Below are 26,117 nucleotides of genomic sequence, written 5' to 3' on the forward strand. Positions count from 1 at the left end.
TTAAACACCCTCCTAAAAGGGTGTTTAAAGGGTGATAAAGAAGGCATTTTTAAGGAAAAGCACCCTTTCAAAGGGTGTCTTACACAGAATACACCCTCTGAAAAGGGTGTTCTAAGACCATATGGTGTAAAAAGAGGTGCCAGTTATAGGACAAGCCATTTACACCCATAAGGGTGTTTTTCAGTTTACAGTGAAGCTATGCCACAACTTTGAGCTATAGGAAGACATTCTAATAACCAATCAAACGACCACTTCTTGAAAATTCTAGATCTCAGTACGGACACATTAAACAGACAGTATCAATGTTTCAACATCACAGTATCAACTCGCATGAGATCACAAAAACATGACTCAATCAAGATTTACAGAAGCAGAGTGAAAAAATTACTATACTTCCATTCAAACGATCAGAGTGATATGTGATATGTACAATATTGAGCATCGGACTAATCACACTACGCCAACTCATTGTCTCACTGGGTAGGGTAACACATTACGACCTGCCGGTCTAGCAACGTTGGCCATTGGAACGACATCTATTCCTTGTTCGGGAAGGTAGGCTTGTCTACCCCGAGGAGTTAGTGGCTCATACCCTATCAAGGTTGGGGCAAATGAGGCACCGTTTTCGCCAGGTGTGATAATACCCATCCGAGGTCCCACTGCGTCTTCGAGCTCTCCTGCAATCACGCGGTTGAGATTGTCGTCGGGAAACGCGACGACCATAGCTCCAGGCTTGACGTTCATGGGGCCGTACATGATGGTGAGCGTGTACGCCAGGAAACCAAACAAGGACATGGCGTAACCAGGTATCCAGAGGTAATAGACTCCCCGATTGAAGCCGATGATCACCAGGACGCAGCCGGAGGAGAAGAGGATGGCAGCGATGAGGTAAAACAACCGAGATAGTAGGGCTGGGCGAAAAGTAGCTGGCTTGACTTTGGCGACAGCTTCGAAGCCTGAAATTAGGAATGGGAGAAGAGCAAACTTCATGTTTTAGGGGTACCCTTAGGAATACACTTCGTTTGATTAAAGCTTTGAGGAAACAATGCTTTAAAAGAGTATGGGAGGGCTCGAAAAAAATATGTCAGTCAATCTTACGATTGAGAAAGCCTATTCTCTCAGCTGCCGGTCTGCGACGCCACGTCATCTACCCAATACTGAGGCGCGCGCCTTTTTTGTTTCTTTGTTCGTTTATGCGCTTTTATTTCGCGCCGCTCGTCCCGCGTCTGACGCAGAGCAGTTGGCCGTCGCCAGAGCCTGGCCGTCGCCTTGCTCTAACGCCGCCCAGCTCTAACGCCGCCTAGATGCAGAAGGCATGCTTAATGCCTCCTCTCACTCCTTCGCACGTAGACCTACAAAGTCGCCAATCGCTGAAGCTGCGATGCCAAGATATGTCGGCCAATCGACGCAGACAATTTTGAAACACAGGTTGTCTGTGGCTACCAGTGGATGCCCCCATGCGTCTGATCGTAGCTCGTGTCCATAGCTGCGGCCGCTGAAAGCAACATCGGATTGGCGGGCTCTTAATTGCTATGTCAATTGCTATTGTGTTGTTATGGCTTTGTCTGTAGGTGGTGTTGCTCCTACGTCCTAGCAGACGATTCTTGTTGCCCAATAAAAGTGTTCAGATGACGTGACGTCACGACGCGCCAGGAGAAGCTGTGAGAGGTCGCCACCGCTGCGCGCGCTTCTGTAAACCATTTTTTTTTTTCAGGGAATGCCCCAAAATTCCCAAAACGAAATATTTCGCGCGGCAGTTCCCGAAGGTAGTGTGTTCATATCACGAACATTTACCTGTTTCACCTAACGTGATAAAAAAAAATTGTATTAAAAACCTACTTTTCTGAACATTATGAGGTCAACAGAATCTATCTCGGGGTATATTTTGCCATTGCTTCTGTGCAGTCTTATCAAATTTCATACGCCAGAAATTTACTTTTTTCGAATTGATTTCCGAAATACACGACTTCAGAAAATCCCAGAGAGCTTAGCACCGCTTTGGACTCTGGGAACGTGCTGATGACAAAGGAGGAGAAGGTCTCTAAACTGTTTCGGTTCCTTCTCTCCCGGCCGATTGTCCGCGAGGGGTCAAGGTCAGCGAAAACGAAACGCGGACAGCTCTCCCTTCCTCATTGCAGTAACCGCCCAGGATGCAACGCGTGCGCAAGGAGCAGTGGGATTTTCTGAACTCGTCTATTGGCGAAGTCTACCTCATGCATTTTGACAGAAACACAAAGGAGACATCGCAGACATTATCCCGTTGCATTGCAAAATACATTCCCTGCTGCTACATTTGTAATAGCTCAAAAACTTGCGAAAACCCTCGTTTCGAGGCGCGCAGATTGTCCGCCGAGCTCATTTCTCTGTACCGGCCCCGGTGGCTCAGTTGGTAGTGTGTTCGCCTACTGACCCCAAGGTTGCGGGTTGAAATCCGGCCGAGGACGCCAGCAACTTGGTGGCAGGGTAGTACAGGTTTCTTTGACAAGCCGTCTTCCGCGAGGGACGTTAAATACGGTGTGCCATGTGCTGAGCTATCGACGCACGTTAAGGAACCCTCGGATGCGCGAAATTACTCCAAAGACCGACCACTGTGGCGTCGCTCATGATCACAGTCGTCTCGCCACGTAAAGCCGCGAATTATTATTATTATTCTCCGTCAATCTAATGAAGATGCGTCGGAAGAAAAACGGCCACCCGCCCCTTCCTTTGTCGCTCTTGTTTCTGATAACTTTGCGTAGCAACCATGTTGCCGTTATCGAAAGCAGCTTGGAAAGGTGAAAGGGCAGAAAGAAACACAACGCGGATCTCCTTTCGGAGGTCTGAGTGAGGCCGGCAATTTGCGCACCTCGAAACGACGGTATTTGCGCAAATTTTTCGGCTAATACCATTGTAGTAGTGAATGTATTTTGCTATAGAATGAGATAAATCCGGCATGCGCGTTCTGTTACCGTAAAAAAGAAATAGAAAACGTGAAGTTGACTTTACAAATTTCGGAGTTCAATTGGGGAAATTCAATTTCTCGCAAATTAAACTGGATGATGAAAGTCATAGGAAAATCTTTCCCGATATAAATAGCGTCGAACCCAGAGTTTTCAGACAAGTAGATATTTTAACGCGATTTGTATATCGCCCTAGGTGAAACAGCCTATGGACTGAAGAGGCGCCTTTCAAGCTCCTTTAAAGGGGCACTAAACTGATGGTCGTACTTTGTCTAAAAAACTGCACAGAGTGAACGTAAGGGTTTCCCTCTACCTAAATATGTGGAAGACTGTGTATCTCAAGCGCTTTAGCTATTTAAAAAGCGAATCAAAGAGCGAAATCAGCTCAACCCCTTCGTCTAACACGTCAGCAAACGTCATTCGGCTACAGCAAACGGGGCAGACTCATCCCCGAATGACGTTTTGCGTCGTCAACCAATCCTGGACTCCCACAAGGTCAGCCGCGGGGAAGAACCTGCCGAACCTGTTTGCTGTCGCATTGTTGCGACTCCTTGGCTGTGGAGGGGTTTCACGTCAAAGAATAAGTGCGGCTTATTAAGTAATTTCATTTCTGTTGTACAGAAATGATATGTCGCAGCGACGTACAAATAATACGTTGTGGAAGGACATCCCTCGTGAAACAAACACAAAAAACTTCTTCAAAAATGCAGCAACATAGGTGATGGCCCGCCCGAAACGTCAAAATGATGTCGCTCCTATTGTTATGAGAACTTGGAGGGCGGAGGATGTTCAAGAAATAGTGCGCAACGCGTTCTGTAATTACTGCGCTACTATGTCGTTGTCGACCTCCATAATAAAAGAAAATATGTTCAATGAACATATTCCTACTGATACATCATTGCTCTTATATCGGTTTAGTGCCGCTGTAAGGTCTTTGAAGTCAAATGGACCTTGTAATGCAAGGCTGCACACGCACACATGAAGTGAACCAGGAAAAAAGAGTACGTTTATTATCAGCTACAGGCTTTTATAGCTTCGCTTATCAGGTGCGAAGGAGATAGCACACGTGAAGCGCTATCAGCGACACACGCGTGACACGTTTTTTTTTTCACTTTAGTTTGCATTTCCATTAATAAAGTTATCTTCCAACATCCCTCTGCCCATCAAACTTGGTTCTGAGTTTTGTGTGTTTCTGGTTCTGGATACAGTTGAGGAGGTCGTCGAGTTCTTCTACATCTTCGCGGTGGTGTTGCAGCATCCGTGCTGATTCCCAAAGATGGTTGCTGAACGTTGGCTGAAGTGTCGTCAGTCGTGGTTGGTGCAGGGAAGACTTCTCGTAGATGCTCGCGCGTTCTGCGCAGGTGGCGTCCGTCTTCAGTGACCACAATATAAGACCTAGGAGTCTGTGCCGGCCTGACGATAGTTCCTGGAGTCCACAGCTTTAAAGTGTCGTAAACCGATACATTAGTGCCGGATTGCAGCTGGGGCAGGTTCTGGGACGATCTGTCGTGGGAGGTCTTCAGTCTTCTACGGTATTCTTGAAGGCGTTTCTTGACCTTTCCGGGGTTTACTGGGCTAGGTTCCAGGTGAGAATGGTGAACCGGAAGGAGAGTTCTTGTTTGCCTTCCCAATAGTCTCTGGGCAGGTGATTTTAGGCAGTCATCTCTCGGACAGTTTCGCCATTCCAGCAATGCGCTTTAAAACTCCAACGAGTTACGAGAACATTTGGTTAGCAGTTTTTTTTTGCTTCTTGAACAGCTCGCTCGGCCATTCCATTTGAACGTGGGTGATACGGACTCGATGTAACAAAAGCAACGCGATACTTGCGTAGGTACTGCTTGCGACATACTTGTTTGATATCCCCAGCCCCCGTAAAAGCGGGTTACCGAACCAAGTTGCTGTGCTACCGTCGCCTTCGCCTCACTTCCGTTCCCCTGGTGGCGGCGGGGCTGCGCAGCACCACCAGACGGGAGAGATGGCGATCCGATAACCGCGCATCGTCTGCTAGCTCCAAATGAGTCGACGGGGCAGCGCGTTCTTCGGAATGCGGAGTGCGGATACGTGGACCAATGAATGGTCAGAACACCTCAGGGATAACACATCGGGAACAATCGAGAAAGTGTTGATAAGATTATCAACACTTTCTCGATTGTTCCTAAGGTGTTGTTCCGCCCTCTACGCTTCCCTGCACAGGCGAATGAGCGCAGTGATTGAGGGTGGAGGGGCACCAACGCGTTACTGAGGTCCAGTGTTCCACAGCTTTTCTTTGCCTCATTTTGTATAAATGTATTGTTTCTTTTTTTAATCCTAGCCAGCAAGCGAGACTTTCTTGCTTCACATAACACCAGTAAATAAAATGAGGTAATCCCTCGCTTGTGCCAGTTTCACGGAGCAGCCGTTGTCCCTTGCATTACTGTGACACCTTTCACAAAAAGTCGACGACCGCAGGAACTGCTCAAATGTGGCCTAATCCCGGTGTACTTATGTTTCAAAAACAGTAAACAGGAACAAAAGGAAACAGGTTACAATTCCCATTGCACTCAGCATTCCGAGGAAAGCGCTGCCCCGTTGACGCATTTGGAGCTCGCAGACGATGCGCGGTTATCGGATCGCCATCTCTCCCGTCTGGTTGCGCTGCGCAGCCCTGCCGCCACCAGGGGAACGGAAGTGAGGCGAAGGCGACGGTAGCACAGCAACTTGGTTCGGTAACCCGCTTTTACGGGGGCTGGAGATATCAAACAAGTATGTCGCAAGCAGTACTCCTTGAAGGTCTGGCTGTTGAATGGTGGCCCATTATCTTTTGCGGGAGACCGTGTGTTGCGAAAATTTCAGCGCACAACTTTATCACCGCACTTGCAGTAGGATGACGTAGCTCCTTCACCTCAAAGAAGAAAGAGTAAGCATCTACTAAAACCAGAAATTGGTGACCTCCATGGTAGAACAAGTCCATACTGACAATTTGCCAGGGAAGACTGGGCACTTCCAAGTTAAGAAGAGGTAGTCTGGTATTTTTTCTTTGATACTTCCGACATGTCGGGCATGTTTTCGCTGTTGTTTCAATGACTGCAGAAATACTGGACCAGTACACTACATCTCTTGCTCTTGCTTCATCTTGTCTGCGGCGATATGTGAGGAGTGAAGCTGCCGAAGGACCTCTTTCCGTTCAGAGGATGGGACGATGATCGTGTTGCTTCTTAGCACCAAACTGTCCTCTGTATTTAGTTCACTTTGGTAGTTTCAGTAGGGTCGGAGGTGGTCCGGAACATCCCGTTTCGACTCCGGCCATCCTTCAGAAATGTAGCGGCGTAGCAACAGCAGGCTTTCATCTTTTTTCCGTTGCCTGCAGCAGATCTTGCAATCTTTGATCTGAATCGGGAAGGATGCTGAGAACATTCACTTGAAACTGTTCAGCCTCATTCATTACAAAAGTCTTGCTCGGAAATCTCGACAGAGCGTCAGCAAGAAAAAGTTCCTTCCCCGGATGGTATTTCACTACTATCGGATACCTCTGCAACACCAGTCGCATACGCTGTGATCTGAGAGGGCATTCACACAGAGGTCTCTTAAATATGTACTCCAGCGGGCGATGGTGCGTTTCCACTATCACTTCAGATTGTCCAAAGATGTCTTCAAATTTGGTACACAAGTGAACGATAGCAAAAGTCTCTTTTTCAATTTGTGCATATCGCCTTTGCGCACCTGTTAGCGAACGGGACAAGAACGATATTGGACGACCCCTTTGGAGCACAACTGCGCCTACTCCAACCTGACTCGCATCAACTGACAAGGTAACAGGTTGACCTGGTTCAAAGACGGCCCACACTGGAGCATTTGTCAGAGAATTCTTGAGCGCTCCAAAACTTTATCGGTGAATGTCTGTCCATATCCAGGCGACATCCTTTCTTAGCAACTGCCTCAGCGGCTCTGTCATGTCGGACATCTTGGGCACAAACTTTGCTACATAATTCATCATGCCAATAAGCACAAGTAAGTCCTTAACGCTCTGGGGCTCAAGCACAGAAAGAACATCGGCAACACGATCTGGATCAACTTTCACGCCATCACGAGTGAGAACATGTCCCAAATATTTTACCTGTGTTTGCAGGAAGCGGCATTTTTCACAGTTCAACTTGAGTCCACTGTTTCTGCATCGTTCCAGCAGTTTTTTCATACTCCCGTCGTGTTCTTCCCTTGTCCGTCCCCAGAGAAGAATGTCATCCATGAGGACCGCTGTGTTTGTGAGTCCCTCTACGACACCACGCACGGCTCGTTGAAACACCTCGGGAGCAGCTGAAATGCTGAACGGCATTCTTAGAAACCGATATCTGCCATATAGGGTGTGCTCGTAGTACACTCAAAAGAGGTTTCTTCATCGAGCTTAATCTGCCAAAATCCCGATGACGCGTCTAAAGTAGAAAAAAAAAAAAAACTGAGCACCGTGCAGTTGTGCTGTAATACTCTCCAAGGTGGCCATCGGGTAGTGCTCCCTGAGCATTGCTTTGTTGAGATCTGTCGGATCCGTACATATTCGGATCTTTTCATTTTTGATGACCACTACCATATGACTGGACCACTCCGTCGGTTCGGTAACCTTCGTGATTATCCCTTGTTCCTCCATGCGGTTCAATTCCGCTTTCACCTTAGCCTGCAGTGGTATGGCTACTTTCCTTGCTGGCTTTATGACAGGCTGGGCAGTCTTCCTTCATCTTCACATGATACAAGACACCATTTAATCCTCCTACTCCTTTAAAAACTTGCTCATAAGGACGAGGGATGTCATATATAGTTGAGACTCCAATGGCTGCTATGCAGCGAATCAATCCCAGCCTTTCGGCAACAGTACCGCTGACAGTTGCCGGCATCTTGGACTACATAGAACTCAGTCCTGCACATTTTGTCGTTGCACTCCAGCAAAAGCCAAATTTTGTGGGACGCATTTTTCTTGTAGACAAAAAAGAAATTCAGCACAACACCGGTTCTTTCTAGTACCCCAGTCAGACGGCATGCTGGAAGGACTTCGGGGTATTGTCATTTGCAAAAAATGACCTCTGACAGCCGTGTCAGACGGCAGCTCGAAGGACCTTTCTAAGAAATGACCATCAACGCGAAAGGAGGCCCCAACGACATTTGAGGACCAGAAAGGAGCAATCTCGACAACAGTGTTATGCCATTGTACCCTCGCTACCTTCGCAGCTCAATGTAGGGAAACCTATAAAATGCGGATAATGGAGTGAAACTGTGTAAACGTATTTAGATCCTATTTAGAGAAGTGCATATGGCTTCTGCATCTTGATTTGTGGCGCACAGACCAACTTCAAATTTCCACAGCAGACAGGGAAAACGAAACCGAAAAAGGGAGCCGGTGAGGGCAGTCAGTTCATTTTCAGCTACAGGCTTTTATAGCTTCACTTATCAGGTGCGAAGGAGATAGCACACGTGAAGCGCTATCAGCGACACACGCGTGACAGAACTTAAAGGAGATTTTGTCCTACCCGTGGAGAACAGCAATATTGCAGCAGACTTTGGGAAACGACGCGTACACAGACAAGAATTCTTGTCTGTGTACGCGTGCAAGCAGCACAATGTACTGAAAGTCGAGTGCAATAGGGGTGGACCGGTAGGTGGAAGGCCTTGAACAGACTCGTGAAACTAAAGAACATTGATAAGGCACATACCGTCCACCCCTATTGCACTCGGCTTTCAGTACATTGTGCTGCTTGGCAAAGGTTAAAACTTGAGACATGGACTGCCTACCTCTAGTTTACTATCGGCAGAGCCGTAGTGATGGGGGAGGGGGCGAGAGTGGCAGCCGCCCCGGGCGCCCTCGTCAGAGAGGGCGCCGAACGGCAGGGCGAGTTTTTGTACAGTATAGAGCGAGAATGAAGAGAATTTAAATTTATAATCTCGGCAGTGCGCATGAGCATTTTCTTTTCTTTGTTTACAGAGCTTCTGGAGCAGTCAGAGAGAGAGAGACAGAGAAGAGGAGGGGGCGCTTCGCGTTTACTCTGTCCCGGGAGCAAACTCGCCTCACGACGGCTCTGCTATCGGTGCATGCCATACCACAGGCTACAAGGCTCACTGTAGTATTCCAGCAACAGTACCGCATACTACCGCATGTTTTTGTTATCAATGAGTTAAAGTATATGATGATTTCATAATCTTTGCATAGCCGTTCATATACACATTCCATATGCGTTTGCTTGTTTCTTTCCTCTACAATAACGCCTGCAAAATTCAGACTCTGTACGTCTAAAGCAGTACCACGCGGCAACAAAATAGAATACTACGTTCTCAACCCATTTTGTGCTGTTTGGGACACGGTTGTCTAAAATCTCCAGCCTGTGGCGGCGCGATCCCTTCTTGCCGATGTCGCGCACGAAGGAACTTTGCTGGCTTGCTTCATATGGGTTATGGAAGGTATGCCTTACCAGTACCCTCCCCGAGGGGAGGCCACGCTCAACAGCTCTCCCTTGCAGACGCCGCCGAGTATGCGATAGTAGTAGTAAGATCTCTTCGATTTGGCCTGCGCCACCGGCACTAGTTCAGGGGAGTGCCGATGTGGTGCAAAGAGTGTCCGCCGCCGACTGAGACAGTGCAAGTGTAGGCTCAGCACTAGCGCTTCCAAAACAAACAAGCGAGTGCAGGTGCAGGCTAGTGGTCTGCTGTCAGCACCGCGGCCACTGTCGTGTTATTTACGCTTCTTTGTTTGTTTGTTTGTAAGGAGAAAAAGAGGAGAAACTGAACTCGTCTCCCGACTTGTTTTGCTACTCCTAACATAAGTTCTCACCCCCCACCCCCAGCCCCCCAAAATACTTGGCATGTGCTCTACTCGCAAGTTCGCTATTCACTATGCACATGTTCGCTATTCAGAAGTCCACGCATGTTCGCATGCTCTTTACGCTTGTCTTTCATGTCATGTATACTGTTTGTGTGATTTGTGTTTCATTCGCTTTACTAGTCATTGGTATTCGTGTTACCGGCTATCACGGGAACATTGTGGGAAGATGCTACGAATAGGAGTCTTGTTTTTTCCTACTCGGTCCTTCATCTCTGTATATTTTTATATAAAAAAGAAAACGATTCTCGGCCGCTCCAAAGCTTGCGCCTTTTTCCAACACAGCAAAGAGAAGTGTAATTTGCTTCCCGTGCAGGCATTCAAATCATCCGTTTGGTAGGTCTCAGATATGACCGCATTATCGCTACCCACGTGTTTATCGCGACAATGCAACTGGTATTGCATCGCACACACATCAAGGAACTGTCAGCGTTACAGATGTGTCGTTTGCTAGGTGTGCACTCATACTGCACTTTCTATCGAGCACGTGCAGCCAGCCCGTGTACTCGTGCACAACTAGTGCTGCACCGTTACAAAACGAATACGAGAGTATAGAGGGCACGGCGGGCACTGACAAAACGAATACGGAGGCATCTTCGATTTGGCTGCACTCGTCGAACTAGTTCAGGCAGTGCAGCACTTCTATATTCGTTTTGTCAGTGCTGCTCGTGCCCTCTGCACTTTAGTATTAGTTTTGTAACGGCGCAACACTAGTTCTGTACGAGTTCACGGGCGGGCTGCACTTGCTGGATAGAAAGTGCAGTAGTGCACGCGGAGCAAACAACACGTCTGTAACGCTGACGGTTATGTGTGCGATGCGATACCAGTTTCATTGTCGAGATAAACACGTGGGTAGTGATAATGCGGTCATATCTGAGACTTACCGAACGGATGATTCGAATGTTTGCCTGCTCGGGAAGCATATTACACTCGTCTTTACTGGGTTGGAAAAAGCCGCAAGCTTTGAAAAGGCCGATAATTTTTTTGTCCATAAAAATACACAAAGATGAAAAGAAAAAACAAGACTCCTATTCGTAGCAACTTCCCACAATGTTCCCGTGATAGCCGGGAACACGAATGCGATCCCTTCCCCCCCCCCCCCCCTCCCTTCCACGCAAGCAAATAGAATGCATACGTCGTCAACTCGTTGTACTGTCGGAATCCAGCAGATCCAATTCTACTTACAGGTACAGAGCCATAACAAACACCTATACCAATGACTAGTAGCGAATGAAACACAAGACACGCAAACATGAAAGGAAAGACAAGCGTAAAGAACACGACAATGGCTGCGGCGCTGGCAGCAGACCACTAGTCTGCACTACTAGACTGCACTAGCAGCATTAAACTACACTAGCAGACCACTAGTCTCCTTGCAGGCATTGATATCTTCGGCAGCTCACAGAGGCAGTGTGACAATTAGGTTAGTGTCAGGCCCACACTTACCATGGAATTCAATGACCAAGGAATCCTATCCGATGTTAACAATGCTACAGTATATGTGAGCGTGACTCAGCGCAACACGGCAGCTTAGCAGTGGAATCCAGAGCGCACTGTCAAAGGCTTGACCTCTGTTCGTTGACCTCAACTCTCTTGTTGGACACAGCGTGGTTATTTCCTTCAGTTTCCAACGGTGAACACGTGTTTGCTATAATTCCATAATTCCGGTTACGGAACACGTAGGCGTGTCCACAAGCTTATTATCGAGGGCTAGGCGAACCATTGACAATGAATAAGAGTGAGAAATATGGTCGGTGAAGAAAGGGTGGGGCACTAAAAAGTATCGGTATCGGTAACGATACAGAGATCGCGTTACCATAAATTTGTAACGGAAACACTTTTCCGATAGCGGCTTAAGAAAGTATCGCGATACGCACTCCGATACCGAAAAAATTATCGATAACTGTAACGGCGATACGTACAACACTGCCTGTAAGCAGCTCGGAGAAGCTGGATTCCGACAACAACGACGAGTTGACGACGTACGCATTCTACTTGCTTACGTGAAAGGAGCGGAATTTCGCAGTCCTGGCTATCACGGGAACATTGCGTGAGGACACTACGAATACGAGTTCTTATTTTTCCTGCTCGGTCCTTCGCCTTTTTATATTTTTATTTAAAAAAATCTCGGCCGCTCCAAAGCTTGCGCCTTTTTCCAGCACAGTAGAGACAAGTGTAATATCCTTCCCGTGCAGGCAAAAATTCGAATCATCCGTTCGGTAGGTCTTCAAGTTCGAGTGCAGTCAAATCGAAGATACCTACAGTGTCCAAGTCAGTCTTCGTCTTCTCCTGAGGTTCAGTTTCGGTTTCGGTGTCATTTCCACTTCGGTCGTCTTCCACCATAAAACCAAGGGCCTTACCGAGATCGCATTTTCTTTCTGCTCCGGGTAAATTCCGACATGGTTCTCTCTCCCGACAGGTGGCGGTGCGTGACCTTACCTACTAGGGAGCCTCCATGGGTTGCTGCGGCTTCTCCGCTTTTCAGGGAAGAGACACCCTTTAACCGTGCCAACACCGCCTTTCCTCCTCGCCCCCGTGCGGAGCGCGCATTTTGACTCCCAACTTGGTACGCGCTGCCCATTGCCCGCTGTGCATTTTGCGCGTTCGAGCGGCCATTCGGCACATGTACACGCAAGTGATTGTATTTCTTCTGTATCTTAGCGTCATTGTATGTTTTGGGAAAAAATATCGCAACTCATTCCTCCGACATTTTAAATCCAGCGCGCAACAAGCTTGTCAGAACTGCCTCTACTACTGCTGAAATCGGTCGTTCCACGAGTCATTTGTTTCTCTCGTTGCATGTGTGCTTGCGTCTGGAAGATTATTGCACTCTTTACAAACCTCGGGTAATACCAGTGTTCCGTCTCATTTTTTCTACGTGTACCACGTTCGGGTTACAGTTCTTTTGCATCGGACTTTACGCATGAAAGTGGTCTTTCTTTCTTTTCTCTATTTCTTTGAGAACCTTTGCGACACTCCATTGGAAGCCAGCTCAGGCCGGTGTTATGTCGACAGACGTTGTACTGAAGTTGCACGAAGAGGCCCTGAAGGTGGATGGCTACGAATTCTTTTTAACCGGACGTTTGAGCCAAGACTGCCTGGAGAACCTCTTTTCAGTCGACAGGCTGAAAAAACCTGTACCAACCGCATACGACGTCAAGCATGCCTTGAAACTGATTTGTGTCTGCCCGTTCCTGCACACCCCGCGGACTGGCAACTATAACATCGACAACAGCGATTACCTCGCAGATCTGCTGAGCAATCAAGTGGAAAAAAACCTCTGACGAAAGGGATGAAGACAGCGACCTGCACTAGGTATTTATCGAAGAGGTAACTGGTGCCGAGTGCGATATCCTGTCACATATCGGCGGGTTTGCTGTGAAAAGTGCCCTGAAGTCGACGAGGTTACGCCTGTCATGCAACGTCGGATTATGTGCAGAATCTTCGTAAAGCCACAACAAGCTCACTGAGAGCTTCGTGAGCACGTACGTGGTGCAATGAATCTTCGGTATATTTCGGGCAGCGTAGCACATTTCTTCGTACAATGTGAAGAGGCATTCAGAGCGATTTGTGCTTCAAAACGCATTTATGCGATGCACTCACCTTTCAAGACTGTGTCAACTTTCATTCATAATAACGTGGACAAGAATGCTCCGGCTCGTCGCCAACACAAAGAAGAACTATATCATGTAATCATGGGCAAATTTGTACAACTACGATTGAGGGTGCACTTGCGATATGAGCACGTCGGTAAGACAACGTCGTTTTCAAACAAAACGGCAGCAGGCGTTGAACTTTAATGAGACGTTGTAATAAAATCTGCTAGCAATTAACATATTTCCGTTGTCTGTACACATTCCCATGCTTACTATTGAAATTAATTGGTCGAGACACGACTGCGTGTGCGGGTGCAGTGACAAATTTATACAAACGTTACAAAGTATTAACAACGTATTTTACGACCCATGACCATGACTTTTCTGCTTCTTTTTTCTCTTTTGGGAATAGCAAGTCGGCCTTGGCCTGTCTGACCTTTCCCTCTTTCCTTTATCTTTAATAAACATATCCCCCCCATGACCAGCTCTACTAGCATATATGACAGTTTTGCTACGCTAGTATCCTTCATTCCGCTTGTACCCTCTTCCTGTCGCGAAAAATCGAGAAAAACGCAACCCCTCCGCTGACGCCCAATGCGATGTGGGAGTCAAAATGCCGACGCTCGTAGCAGACGACGGAGTTGTCGCTACGTACAATCTTAAAAATGAACTTCACCGCATAGCACGCTCTTAGCCAACCATAATCTGGAATGATATCGTTATCTGCCCTGATTTGTTGAAAACGGAAGGCGTACGCCTTTTCTGTGACAATTATGAACAGCATAAGTGTCACAGAAAAGGAGTACGCCTCCGCCGGTGAACTTCATTTTTAAGAGTGTACACTCTTAGAAATGAACTTCACAGCATAGCACGCTCCTAGCCAACCATCATCTCGAATGATATCGTTATCTTCACTGATTTGTTGAAAACGGGAGGCGTACGCCTTTTTGTGACAGTTATGAATCGCATATCACAAAATTGGCGTACGCCTCCCGTTTTCAACAAATCGGGGCAGATAACGATATCATTGGAGATTATGGTTGGCTAGGAGCGTGCTCTGCGGTGAAGTTCCTTTTTAAGAGTGTATAGGATGGTGTACTAGCACCGTTCCTTCGTACACTCTTAGAAACGAACTTCACCGCAGAGCACGCTCCTAGCCAACCATAACCTCGAATGATATCGTTATCTTCCCTGATTTGTTGAAAACGGCAGGCGTACGCCTTATTTGTGACAATTATGAACCGCATAAGTGTCACAAAAAAGGCGTACGCCTCCCGTTTTCAACAAATTTCAAACACGTTTCACGTTTCAAAACGTTCATTTTTAGGAGTGTACGCGACATCGCCGATAGCGGATCACTCCGCACCGTGCTAGAGATTTTAGACAACCGTGTCTCAAACAGTATATGACGTACCTTTGAGCTCAAAACCAGTCGGTGGTCCTCGGATGCTAGTGAACATGATGGTAAGAGTGTACATGCTAACGCCGATGACGATTATCACGATGCCTCCGTACATCTTTTGCTGACTGTTGTAACCTATACCAACGACAGCCAGCACGCCGCCGATGATGAACAGAACAAGCGTTCCCATCACCAGCAGACGAGAGGTCGTCGAGATACCGTAGTCGAGTTCTTCTGGAATCTGGTTTTGTGTTGCCATGGTACTGAAATGAAAAGGTAAAGGGGCGTTGTTCTGTCAGGCTAACAACACAAGACACGCACCCAGGATTTCATTTAGACACTCCACTTAGCGCACAAGATGCACGCAATAGTACGAGTCTATATGCTCAATCCATGGCATATTCCTCAGCGACACCATTACGGACGGAGTATACATTGGTGCTACACAGTCATTAGGTCACTTGCGTGTGCGTGAACCGAACAGCAACGCTGACAAACATGCAGGGTGTTTCACTTAAGAGTGACTCCTAATTATCTAAAAAAATGTACTTGAGATAAAAATTAGAAACCTTCTGCGTCATTCTTGTGAAGGTTTTTGCCACCCAAACAGGTGGTTTTCATCAGTGTACCTCATTAATTTGTCTAATTCGCTTAACTGAACTCTAAAAATTCCCAAGGAAAGGTAACGTTTTCTTGCGCAAATTAGAAAGCCCATGGTCACAACATCCCATTTCAGTCTCAGTTACAGGATCTTTCACGATCTTTCCACAAAAATTTCCACGAAAACCTCCACAAAAACACCCGAAAACACGTAAAAACTGCCCGAAAAACCGTCGCTCATCAAGGCGCGCTCGTTCAAGTTGCCCCGCCTAAAGTATGAGGAGGAGGAAAGGACAACAGGAACAGTACAGAACATCGGATGTCGGTGATTATCGGTAACTGATGGCAGCGAACAGTTAAAGGAGCATGGAAGTGACCCCAAAAATATTTTTAGTTTTTCGCTGCAACGTCTTCTACAACGAATAAAATGAGCTGCTGCGAAAGAACGATGAGCGCAAGTAACCCAGATACCACGCGCAAGACTCTGTTCCGCACAGCTTTAGAGAACGCTCTCCACATCCGGAGAGCGCCGAAGCGAAGCCGAAGACGGCGTGACGTATCGCGGGCTACGGCACGTGACCAGTGACGTCCAACGGCACAGCTGAAACATGTATAAGCGGCGCGCGAGCCGAGATGAAAAAACAAAGAAATAAGGCACCGAGCAGCTTCTACGTCATGCGGGATCGTGTCTCTCTCCCGCGACTGCCGTTCTTTGGCTGTCTTTTGTAAAGTGTATTGCGCAGTGACGTTACGCCTCAGATCGGAAATATTTTGAATGGTGACTCCTTGTGGACAGCTTCACAGATGAAGCAGGCTTTCGAGTCATGTTAAATGTCACTTCCATGCTCCTTTAAGCTTGCGAAGACAAAATGCGTGATTGAGCCGGTCCTTGCCCTCCCTTTTTTCTTTTTTCTCATGATGTTTCCATGCGCAGTGGGAGTGTCCTCGGGCCTTGCCGATAGCGCCGCCACTGATGAAATCCGAAAATGGGCTTGCAGAGATGGCAAGTTTTCGGGTGTCGAATTTTTGTGGAAAGATCGTGAAAGATCCTGTAATTGTGACTGAAATGGGCTGTTGTGGCAATGGGCTTTCTAATTAGCAAAAAAAAAAAAATGTTACCTTTCCTTAGGAATTTTATGAGTTCAAATAAGCTAATTAGACAAATTAAGGAGGTACACTGATGGAAACCACCTGTTTGGGCGGCAAGAACCTTCACAAGTATGACGCAGAAGGTTTCTAATTTTTATCTCAAGTACATCGTTTAAATAATTAGGGGTCACTCTTAAGTGAAACACCCTGTATAAGCACCACTAAACGTTCTTCGAATCTTCCCACCTTCGGCGTGCAGACCTGAATATACGAGGTATATTCCATAGAGAACTCGAGCAATTGCTGCTGCTGCACGAAGCACGAAGGCTAATGTCAATTTCTCAACATCAGTGCTATTACCGCGTGTTACGTTTGAGCAACGAGAACATAATTTAACGAGCTCTTTTGGCCTTTCTCTGACGTAACCACTATGCAAGAAGAATACCATCAAACACGGGACAAGCACAACACATATGCTTCACGATGTGCAGTTGCAACGACTCAAGAGCAGTCAGTTCATGAAGAGGCCATCAAGAGTGACTTCATGACATGGACTGTGGCTAAGGTGCACACTGGCACACATAACGAAATGTGGACATTATTTACTTGCGCACGCACTGTACGTGTCGTGTCTCATTGACATGGGCACTTTTGTCCCCGATAAAAGCACCTATCATACTACCATATTGTAGAATATTCAAGAGCAGCATTCAGGGACACCCCCTCTGAAACCCGGCTTGACCTGATAGCAGAGGACTACGCAAGGAAGCTAAGTTTACAGGGTGGTGCGTGAGTACGTGAGGAGGAACAGATCTGGGCAGGGAGAGGAGGACATATCTGAGGCGAACAATTCCCGTTTCGCTCCCAGACCTGATAACAACACCGATAACACGCCCGGGAGCATTCGCGTAAGATAAAGAATAAGACGTGATGTATAACTCTGGGAACGAGCATGAGACTTTCCAGATATCGGGAGATTGCCGGATGAAATTGGCAGGTTGGCGCCTGTGATAGCCTTCTGGACGACAAATTCACTAAATGCGAGTTCTAAGAGTGCAGCAAGGACAGCAGCTACGGTCCGCAGACGATACACAGACTACGTAATTTTATGATGATACCGTCAGTATCAAATTGGTATCAAGAGTTATTACGAGCTAAAATAGAGGAAACTGACAAATTGGTGCCAGTGAGTGCCACTTGGGCGACGATTTGGCAAAATGTCTGAAGTATATAGATTGGGCTGGTTGGTGTAAATCCACAAGCGACCAAAGAACAAACACGAAACAACAACAGAGCGACTTGTGTCTGATCTTGTCTCCTGTTTGTTCTTTGGTCGCTTGAAAATGAATGATTTGACCAAACGCTACTTCGCGGGCTCTGGCAAGGGAACCAGGTATGGGTCGCGGACTCATAGCTATTGAGCATGGATACACAGACTACGTAATTAAGTGATGACATCTTCGATATCACGTTTATATCCAGAGTTATTACTAAATGAAATGGAAGATACGGACAGTTTGGCGTCTGCGAGTGCTGTGGCGATGCGAGTGGCAATAATTTGATCAAACGCGACTTCTTTGGACCAGATATTTTGGAGCAGAACTAAATACCAGATTTGGAGATAACGCTAAACAAGTGCTACGCGCCCTCGAGTACATTATTTATTTCTCGCTTAAGATGAAGTAATGCTTAGATCAGGGCAATCAGGGCTCTCACACACGCGGGCCGCATGTGCATGGCTTGCAGTCAGCTATTCTGTGTCCCGAGGGCTCTTGACCACTAAATAGAATAAAGCTTCCCCCCCCCCCCCCCCCACACACACACGCGCGCACACCAATAATGAAGAATTCGGAATGAAACCAGGTTTTCAGGCATTGCTTTTACCCTTGCTCGATGTGTGCTGCTCCTGTCGACGTTAGGAAGGACATTCACATTCGAGCAGTTCTTGTGACTCATGAATGTCAGCTAGTAGTTATAGCGATTAGCGATCTGGTCTGAACGTGCATTTTGATAAACTACACTGTAAGTAATATGATAATTGAGAAGTTATAGTGGAGACAACTGCAGAGAATGACGTCATCTTAATTATTACACTAAGTTTATGGGCTTCCAGCATAGCAGCAGCCTCTCCGGATATCATGCACCAAAAACTGTAAACTGAGCACAGAGAGGCGCAGTGAAAAAAAAAGAAAAAAAATACATGGAGTAGTTATGTTCGAGGGTCATTGTGTGAATATTTTTATTTATTTCTCTTTCCATGATTTCCTTTTCCTTTTTCACTTTGAAAATGCAAGCAAAATCAGCAATACAGTGTGTAAACCGACACTTTCAATGCTCCTGAACGTTGGGATAATCGTTCGTGAAGAACTATGTACGAAGAACTTGCAACGCCTTTCAAATTTTCAATGTCTAATTTGGAAAAGAAGCTCATTTGCCTCTGCTGGTGTGTCAAGTGAAGTTTCTCATTGACGAATTGTATATGCGAATGCCTAATAACTATACCGCTCAGCTGTTTACGCTAAGGTACTTTGCTATAATTGCGGTCCTTTCCAGGGTGATTACCCCCACCCCCAAGGGAGGTGTACACTTCCCCTGAATGTTTCCAACCACTCCCCTGTAATTCATTAGATTTCCCGATACACCTTGGCCACCAATGCATATACGCATAGATATGTATCCATATAGATATACCACCCTATGGTTCTCTCCACTCGAAATCACGCAGACATCTTATCACGCCGGGTACCGCATCTTGGCTTCTATGCGCATTGATGATAGTGCCAGCCGCAACAACAATGACAAAGAAGAAATTGTCGTTCTTCTTCGCTGCTGATACGAGTTGCGCAACGGACCGAAGGCTGATACCTTCCGTTTGAATTCAGAGTGAGAGAGCCGCGACGGCAAGGAAAAAAAAACTTACCAAGATATGGGGCACAAAAGTGAACTTGCACAGCAAATCGCCGGCAGTCCGAACATTTACACGGCAACAGACACCTAGGAGCACTGGTGCTAAAGCCTGAGGAAAAGACATCATAGATGAAAATACATATCCGTTACAACAACAACAACAAATAGTTCATGACTATGGCCTGGGGTGGTTCACCGCTTGAGAGCATATCCGTTACGAAGCCGTTTGAATTTCGCTGTTCATGGTAATCAACCAATTTTTCTCGAAGTGCAGCACGAATAAACAAGTCAATGGTTTGCTTACACCTCGACCTGCAAGAAATGACCCACAGTGACCCTAGAAGTCTGCCCAGGACGCACACTTCCCCAGGGCGTCAGTCGTGACGCTGCCCATATACGTGAGGCCGACAACGGCGAGGCCGACAACGGCAAGCCCTTTCACCATCACCACCACCACCACAGTATCCTTCTGAAACATTGCATCACTTGCCAACTTCTTTGAGAAAAGGAAAAAGTAACCTTTCTGCAACCCCGATGATGGCAGGGGCATCCAAGGAATACACAACAAAGAGTCACTGGTGTATTCTGCATAGCGAAGCCATTATCAACTACTTATACTAGGCCCTTGTACTGGGATTTTGACAGTGGTGACCGCAAAATTTGGAAGAGGCGGCGGCAGAGCCCTCTAAAACGGGCAAAACCCTTTGTATCATGCTGTCAAAGGCATATTCGAGACGGCTTATGCTATTGCCCTTCCCACTGGGATTGTAACGGAGGCGACCGCAAAATCCGTAAAAGACCGCAGCAGAGCCCTTTAGAACGGGCAAAACCTCTTTAATCATGGCTCCAAACAGATATTATCAACGGCTTATGATGCTCTTCTACAGGGATCGCAACAGAAGCGACCACCAAATGCGGAAAAGGCAGCAACAGATTCTTTTAAAACGTACGAAACCCCTTGTATCATGGTACCAAAGGCATATTAATGACGGCTTAAACTGTGCCTTTCTACCGGAATTGCGCAAGAGGAGACTGCATAATTTGGATACGGCGGCAGCAAGGCCTTATAAAACGGGCGGAGCTCCCTGTATCATGGAGCGAAAGAAAGGAAGTTACCAGTGTCTTGTGCAATCCTATTCTGCTGGAGTTATAACACAGGCGATCGCCAAATTCGGCAAACGTGGCAGCAGAGCCCTCTTAAACGAGCAAAACCCCTTGTGTCATGCTGTCACAGTCATATTATCAACAACTTATACTATGTCATTCTACCGAGATCATAACATGTGATTGCATCGGAAACCACCGCAAAATTTGGAAAAGGCGGCAGCAGGGCCCTTTACAATGACTCAAATGACTTGTATCATTGTGCCAAAAAGATACTATGAACGGCTTGTACTGGGATTGTAACAGAGGATACCGCAACGTTCGCCAGCAGATCGAGCCCTTTAAAACGTGCGAAGCCCCTTTATTCCTGGTGCCAGGCCGTACATGGAGAGGTCGCGTTTGAAGAAACGACACTCCCTAAGCAAAAAGCGTCCTATGCTAATTTTGTAATATGTATATGTCAAAGAAAGATCACGGTGTTTGAACCCCGTACCTTGTTCCCCTGTTGCACCCTGAGAGGTCGCTTTTGACAAAATCGCTTCCAAAACGGCACTCGAAATGGCAAATTGGCCAATTTCGTCAACTTCGAGGCTTAATATTATTTGATATAAAAATAATATTAAGGATGTCCTAAGCTGATTTTGTAATATGTATATGTGAACGTAAGATCACGGGGTTTGAACCCCGTATCTTGTTCCCCTGTTGCACCCTGAGAGGTCGCGTTTGACAAAATCGCTTCCTAAACGGCACTCGAAATGGCCAAGTGGCCAGTTTCGTCAACTTTGGGACTTAATATCATTTGATATAAAAATAATATTAAAGATGTCCTAAGCTAATTTCGTAATATGTATATGTGAAAGTAAGATCACGGGGTTTGAACCCTGTAACTTGTTCCCCTGTTGCACCCTGAGAGGTCGGGTTTGATAAAACGGCTTCCAAACCGGCACTCGAAATGGCCAAATGGCCAATTTCGTCAACTTCGGGGCTTAATATCATTTGACATAAAAATAATATTAGAGATGTCCTAAGCCAATTTTGTAATATGTATATGTGAAAGTAAGATCCTGGGGTTTGAACCCCGTATCTTGTTCCCCTGTTGCACCCTGAGAGGTCGCGTTTGACAAAATCGCTTCCTAAACGGCACTCGAAATGGCAAAGTGGCGAATTTCGTCAACTTCGGGGCTTAATATCATTCGATATAAAAATAAAATTAAAGATGTCCTAAACTAATTTTGTAATATGTATACGTGAAAGTATGATCACGGGGTTTGAACCCCGTATCTTGTTCCCCTGTTGCACCCTGAGAGGTCGGGTTTCACAAAATCGCTTCCAAAACGGCACTGGAAATGGCCAATTTCGTCAACTTCGGGGCTTAATATCATTTGACATAAAAACAATATTAGAGATGTCTTAAGGTAATTTTGTAATATGTATATGTGAAAGTAAGATCATGGGGTTTGAACCCCGTATCTTGTTCCCCTGTTGCACCCTGAGAGGTCGCGTTTGACAAAATCGCTTCTTAAACGGCACTCGAAATGGCCAAGTGGCCAATTTCGTCAACTTTGGGACTTAATATCATTTGATATAAAAATAATATTAAAGATGTCCTAAGCTAATTTCGTAATATGTATACGTGAAAGTAAGATCACGAGGTTTGAACCCCGTATCTTGTTCCCCTGTTGCACCGTGAGAGGTCGGGTTTGACAAAATGGCTTCCAAAACGGCACTCGAAATGGCCAAATGGCTAATTTCGTCAACTTCGGGGCTTAATATCATACGATATAAAAATAATATTAAAGATGTCCTAAACTAATTTTGTAATATGTGTACGTGAAAGTATGATCACGGTGTTTAAACCCGTACGTTGTTCGCCTGTTGCACCCTGAGAGGTCGCGTTTGACAAAATCGTTTCCAAAGCGGCACTCGAAATGGCCAAGTGGCCAATTTCGTCAACTTCGGGGCTTAATATCATTTGATATAAAATTAATATTAAAGATGTCCTAAGCTGATATTATAATACGTATACGTGAAAGTAAGATCACGGGGTTAGAATCCCTATCTTCCCCTGTTGCTCCCTGAGAGCTCGCGTTTGAAAAAATCGCTTCCAAAACGGCCAAATGGTGAATTTCATCAAGTTCGGGGCTTAATATCATTTGATATAACGATGATAATAAAGATATCCTAAGCTGATTATGTAATGTATTGTGTATGTATATGTGAAAGTACGATCACGGGGTTTGAACCCCGTACCTTGTTCTCCTGTTGCACCCTGAAAGGTCGCGTTTGACAAAATCACTTCCAAAACGGCAATCGATATGGGCAGTTTTATCAAGTTGTATAGTTTAATATAAAAGCGATATAAAATACAAAACGGTATCATTTGTATATTACTCACTGAAAATAAAGTTGTCTGTTCTGTCAGCCACTTCGAGTTCTGGAAAAAATGACCGTTCTCGTTTCGAACTCCTTCAGACCGGCCGTACAGTCTCAGCGCATGCGTATTACGATAATACTGGGACTTAGTCCGTCGAGCGCCTAGGAGGGGAACCCTGTCTGAGTCGCAACTTTGAAGGCCCTGGGTGCATCAGGATTAACACTCACACATCGTGCCGTGGTTGGTATGTGGCCTGGAGGACGTACTGAACGAAAATAGGCGATGACGTTTGCAGAATTTGACTGCCTTTGTCGAAAAATCGTAGTCTAAACATGGGCGATGTGCAAAAATCGACGGAATCCCCATAGGCGCAATGCATTAAAATTCATTTGGCCAGGGTGCACTAGGCTTATATTCTGCTGGTGCGTTTCATGTCTCCAGGGGTTCCTTACATGGTGTTCTTCTCTACTAGGCGATGACATCTTAAAAATTTTATTCTGTTTTGCTGTTAATTGGCATAAACGCTGTCTCCCATTGAATTAACATCCTGTAAGGCAGCTTCCCGCATAGCGGCTGAGTATAGTGACGGAGTGCGCCGGCGGGGGGGTGACCGCGAATTTTGGGATTGAGAGGAAGGAAAAGAGGAAGGAAAAGAAATGTGTTGAGGAAAGTAGAAGTAATCAGAGTTTCTTCCCACGCATAGCAACATGTAACGCCACTCCCACTCATCCATATGATGTCCTTGAAGAATTACGAAATAAAATCCCGGCAACATGGAGTGCGTAGTGCTGCTCACCGTCGTCGTCATTAGAATTAGGCGTTGTTTGCAGCGCCTCGCGAGTCATGGCAGCTACGATGATCAGCTTGCATAATCAAGTCAACGGAGTAGCTTGAACAATTTGAGAACTCGTCATGTAATTCCGTCTTTCTCTTCGCTGACACGACAGCTTTGTCGCAAAGTTCTTCCTCCACCTCGGCTACCTCGTCAATATCCAGGAGCTGTTCAGCAGCAGCCCCATTGTTATGTTGCTACGGCTTCTCGTGAGCGCTCTTGGAGTCTTGCAATAGGGAGATCTTCCCAGGTGTCCCGTAGTCAAAAGTCAGTATCGGCCGGTAGTGTCCCAACATGGTGCCACTACCAGCAGTTCCAAACGGTTGCTGCACTCGCTGCATCCCACGTCATTCTAAGCGCCCTCAAACAACAAGGAAGATCAACAGTTTAGGGCTCGTTTATTTCTCATTACAGAAAGTAGAATGCCGAACCAAACCAGCTGATAGTCCTTGGTGGCTTTCTCCGCGATTTGAATATCATGGTAATCAGTTTAATCAGTTGTTATCTGAAGATATCCACACAAAGTCTGGCTGAACCAGCCACTTTACTTCAGACATGGCATATTGCAAGAAGGTGAACAGCACGATGATTGACCCCCCTGTCCCCAACTCCTTCCCTCCTCAACCACTTCACTCTGTCCTTTCTCTCGGTGAATTCTCAGCAGGGTTGCCAGGTCAAAATCCTGAAAAGGCGCCAACGTGGCATGAGAATGTAGCCAAAAGTAGCCAATTCTGCAGCCAGCGGTCTGTGCATGACCTTGGTGTCGTGTGTCGTTCCTCGTCCCGTCTCACTTTTAAACTCAGCACTGATTGATTTTAATAAAGCCAAACCTTACAACCCTGATTCTCATCATGTTCAGGTTATTTCGTTATTTTAACGAATGTGAAAATATGTTAGAAGCGAATTGGGCAGAACTTTTCAATTTCCTATTGACGTTTATGTGTTTTTCTCATTCGCGTACTTCGTTGGGCAAGCGATCTTGACGTCTTCAGGTGCCTGATTGGAACACACGTTAATCATTGACACACGATTTTAGTTGGCCACGATGTACGGCCAGCGTTTACGTGTCGAAATGTATCAAGTAGAGTGTTCTCCACAAAATGTCGTATTTTGTGCCCTCAAACTTTGTTGCCCTCTCCCCCTCATGTAAACCTTTGTTTGGTGTTTGCGGGGCGTTGATGGGGCGGGCATTTGCTTCGATTTCTCCACTGATGTTCGCAGCTGTATAACGAGCGGAATAAACAAGTACAGTTTCCGAAGCTACCAGGAGAAGTAACGGCACTACAGAGCCGACAAGCAGCGTAATCGCTGAATGAGACTAGATGTCAATACGAGATATACTTACATGTAGTGTTCACCAAGTAAGACGAATGTTGACTAGGAGGTCTCACACACAATGTTTCGAAACCGAACCGTTCCCAACGAACACCGTTGAAACCGCAGCGCGCGAAAGATGGCGGATTCATCGTCCTCTTTTGCTTGGAGCTCGGGTATGGCTCGGCATTGACAGTGCATTGATGTGCATTCAACATCGCAATGCCAAATAGACAGCAACGTAAGACTACTTATCGTCAGCAAAGTACGTTCGTCCCGGGGGCACCATGCAAAATATTTGGGTTGAACGGCGTCTTATTGCTACGCAGGTTCAATTTACAGAAATGCCCTCAAAAGTAAGCCTGACGTAAGCGCTCGAAAAAGAAAAGAACAGAAACGTTCCACCAATAACCTCTCTCTCCCTCTTTCATTTTTTTTTTTTTTGTGGTGGGAGGGGTCGAAGTGAAAAACAAAAATGCTAAATTTTCGGGCGTGATTCCGTACTTCAGTGCTGAGCAGCGCGAAAAATCGCCGTCGTTATTTTCGGATGGCACTTGCATGATCCATAACTTAACAACCCGAGCCTGGGGGACAAAAAACGGCAACACAGACGTCTCGGGTTTTTAAGTTATGGATCTATACCACCAGCTCGCTTGCTACCTCTCTATCCACTTGCTTGATGTTATTTCCTCTGCGAGCATTAGGAACTGTCGCAGAGTTGTTCGTCCGCGGGGACAACGCTTGGAGACAACGAACCATGTGCAAATAGTTGACTACATGCAAAGGCAAGCAATCTGCAAATACGGTAAACGGGTTTCCTACCGGCTTACCTAGATTATGCGACGAGACGACTTCAGAAAATCTCTGAGTGCTTAGCACCGCTTTGAACTGTGGGAGCTTACTAATGCGAAAAAAAAGGGTGGCCTCCAAACTGTTTCGACTTCCCCCCTACCGGTCCATTATCCACGACGTGTCAAGGTCAGCGAAAGCGAAACGTGGGGGATTATTTTTCGTTTCCCCACTCAGTAAGTGCCCAGGATGCAATGCGTGCGCAAGGAGCACTGGGATTTTCTGAAATCGTCTAGGAACGAAGTGTACAGCGTTCACTCAAAAACAGCAATGATC

The 26,117-nt window shown here is 46.4% G+C and overlaps 1 protein-coding gene across 2 annotated transcripts; it reads right to left on the minus strand.

Moving 5' to 3' along the window:
* Positions 1–371: 371 nt before the first annotated feature.
* Positions 372–25,139, minus strand: LOC135399873 (uncharacterized). Of its 2 annotated transcripts, XM_064631611.1 has the most exons (4): positions 25,024–25,139; positions 19,382–19,477; positions 14,785–15,035; positions 372–956 (listed from the first exon to the last, which is right to left on the minus strand). In XM_064631611.1, the coding sequence occupies exons 2-4, from the start codon at positions 19,435–19,437 to the stop codon at positions 466–468; spliced, it is 798 nt and encodes a 265-aa protein (XP_064487681.1). In that variant the 5' UTR covers positions 19,438–19,477; positions 25,024–25,139; the 3' UTR covers positions 372–465. The 2 variants fall into 2 exon arrangements, with proteins under 2 accessions (XP_064487681.1, XP_064487687.1); XM_064631617.1 differs by lacking the exon at positions 19,382–19,477.
* Between the last annotated feature and the right edge of the window lie 978 nt (positions 25,140–26,117).

The sequence above is a fragment of the Ornithodoros turicata genome, chromosome 1 (assembly GCF_037126465.1).
Source record: "Ornithodoros turicata isolate Travis chromosome 1, ASM3712646v1, whole genome shotgun sequence".
Lineage (NCBI taxonomy): Eukaryota > Metazoa > Arthropoda > Arachnida > Ixodida > Argasidae > Ornithodoros > Ornithodoros turicata.

Coding starts and splice junctions, on each gene's coding strand:
- LOC135399873 (XM_064631611.1), bottom strand. CDS start 19,437: ATGTTCGGACTGCCGGCGATTTGCTGTGCAAGTTCACTTTTGTGCCCC. Junction 15,036..19,381: donor CTTTTGTGCCCCATATCTTG/GTAAGTTTTTTT, acceptor TTTTCATTTCAG/TACCATGGCAACACAAAACC. Junction 957..14,784: donor GACTGGTTTTGAGCTCAAAG/GTACGTCATATA, acceptor TCCTAATTTCAG/GCTTCGAAGCTGTCGCCAAA.